At 35.7% G+C, this 1,123-nt stretch overlaps 1 protein-coding gene across 1 annotated transcript; it reads left to right on the plus strand.

The window, feature by feature from the left end:
* Positions 1 to 71: 71 nt before the first annotated feature.
* On the plus strand, positions 72 to 629 carry C922_05857 (hypothetical protein; the record flags this gene model as incomplete). The annotated part of the gene is made up of 1 exon (XM_008821428.1): positions 72 to 629. One exon carries the CDS (start codon positions 72 to 74, stop codon positions 627 to 629), a length of 558 nt encoding a protein of 185 aa, XP_008819650.1.
* Positions 630 to 1,123: the final 494 nt, after the last annotated feature.

Raw genomic sequence — 1,123 nt, forward strand, 5'->3', positions numbered from 1 at the left:
AAGACTCAGATAGAAATATATGTTCGTCCGATTCAGAATCCGATGATGAGGTAATATCTGAGTTTGATGAAATGGATTTAGATGAAAATGAAGAAGAGGACGCTTTGGATTCAGATCGAATTGTTGAAGAAAAATATGAAGAGAGAAATGACTTATGTAATATTGACTCGCCCAGATTGGACGAAGACGATGTAATATTTGTTAGCGATGTGACAAAAGAGGAACTAGACGAACTGATCAATAATATGGAAGAAGTACCATCAAAGGATGAAATTATAAAAATGTGGAAACGCGCATATGCTCTGGAAGGACAAGAATTTTACGAAATGATAGATGGTTTATTCGAATATTACGAAGAGTTAAAGGGAAAACATCAAGTAGAAGAAGAACCTGCTTTCAGTCTTTGGAGTGAAGTTATGTCCAGATGTTTTGATGTACTAGCAGAGAGGGAGCAAGAATACAGTAAACTTTTCAACGGCTTCATCTTGAAAGATGAGTTGACCAAACATGAATTTATGAATTTCTTGAACAATTGCAAGAAGGAGGCTGCTGAATTCAGGGAATCTTTAGAAACCTTTGCGAAGAAAGAATTCGAAGCAGAAATTATCCCAGAGGAAGAAGGCAACTAAGAATGTGATTCTTCAACTGAAAAAAGTTACGAAAAAAGTGGTAAAACGAATCATTGTGCACCTATATATGCCAGTGTCAGCAACTATCGCGCAGATTGATAATGTAAAGAAACAGTGAAAAACAGCGTATGCTTTTCTTTGATCGTATAATTGGACAAATTGGCTTGGACAGAGTGGCTTGGACAAACCAAGATCTCATGATTTTACTGCCCGGCGGTCCGAAATGAAAAGCAGAAGATGGAAGAGAAATGGCTTGGAGTTGTTCATAATATATCATCTGTCACATACGTAGCGTGTAGACAGATATGGAGCCAAAAGAGAAGAATGACTATGCAAAATATGAAAGCTACCTAGATTGGTAGTTTATCTATACATCAAGTAAATTTTTTTGAATTTCTATTTCCAAGAAGTGATAATATTTTTTATATATGTGGCTTACTTGCTGACTTAACTGCATTTTTACAGTTTCTCCCTTTGAACTTGTTATTTACTAG

This window comes from Plasmodium inui (genome assembly GCF_000524495.1).
Source record: "Plasmodium inui San Antonio 1 unplaced genomic scaffold supercont1.251, whole genome shotgun sequence".
Lineage (NCBI taxonomy): Eukaryota > Apicomplexa > Aconoidasida > Haemosporida > Plasmodiidae > Plasmodium > Plasmodium inui.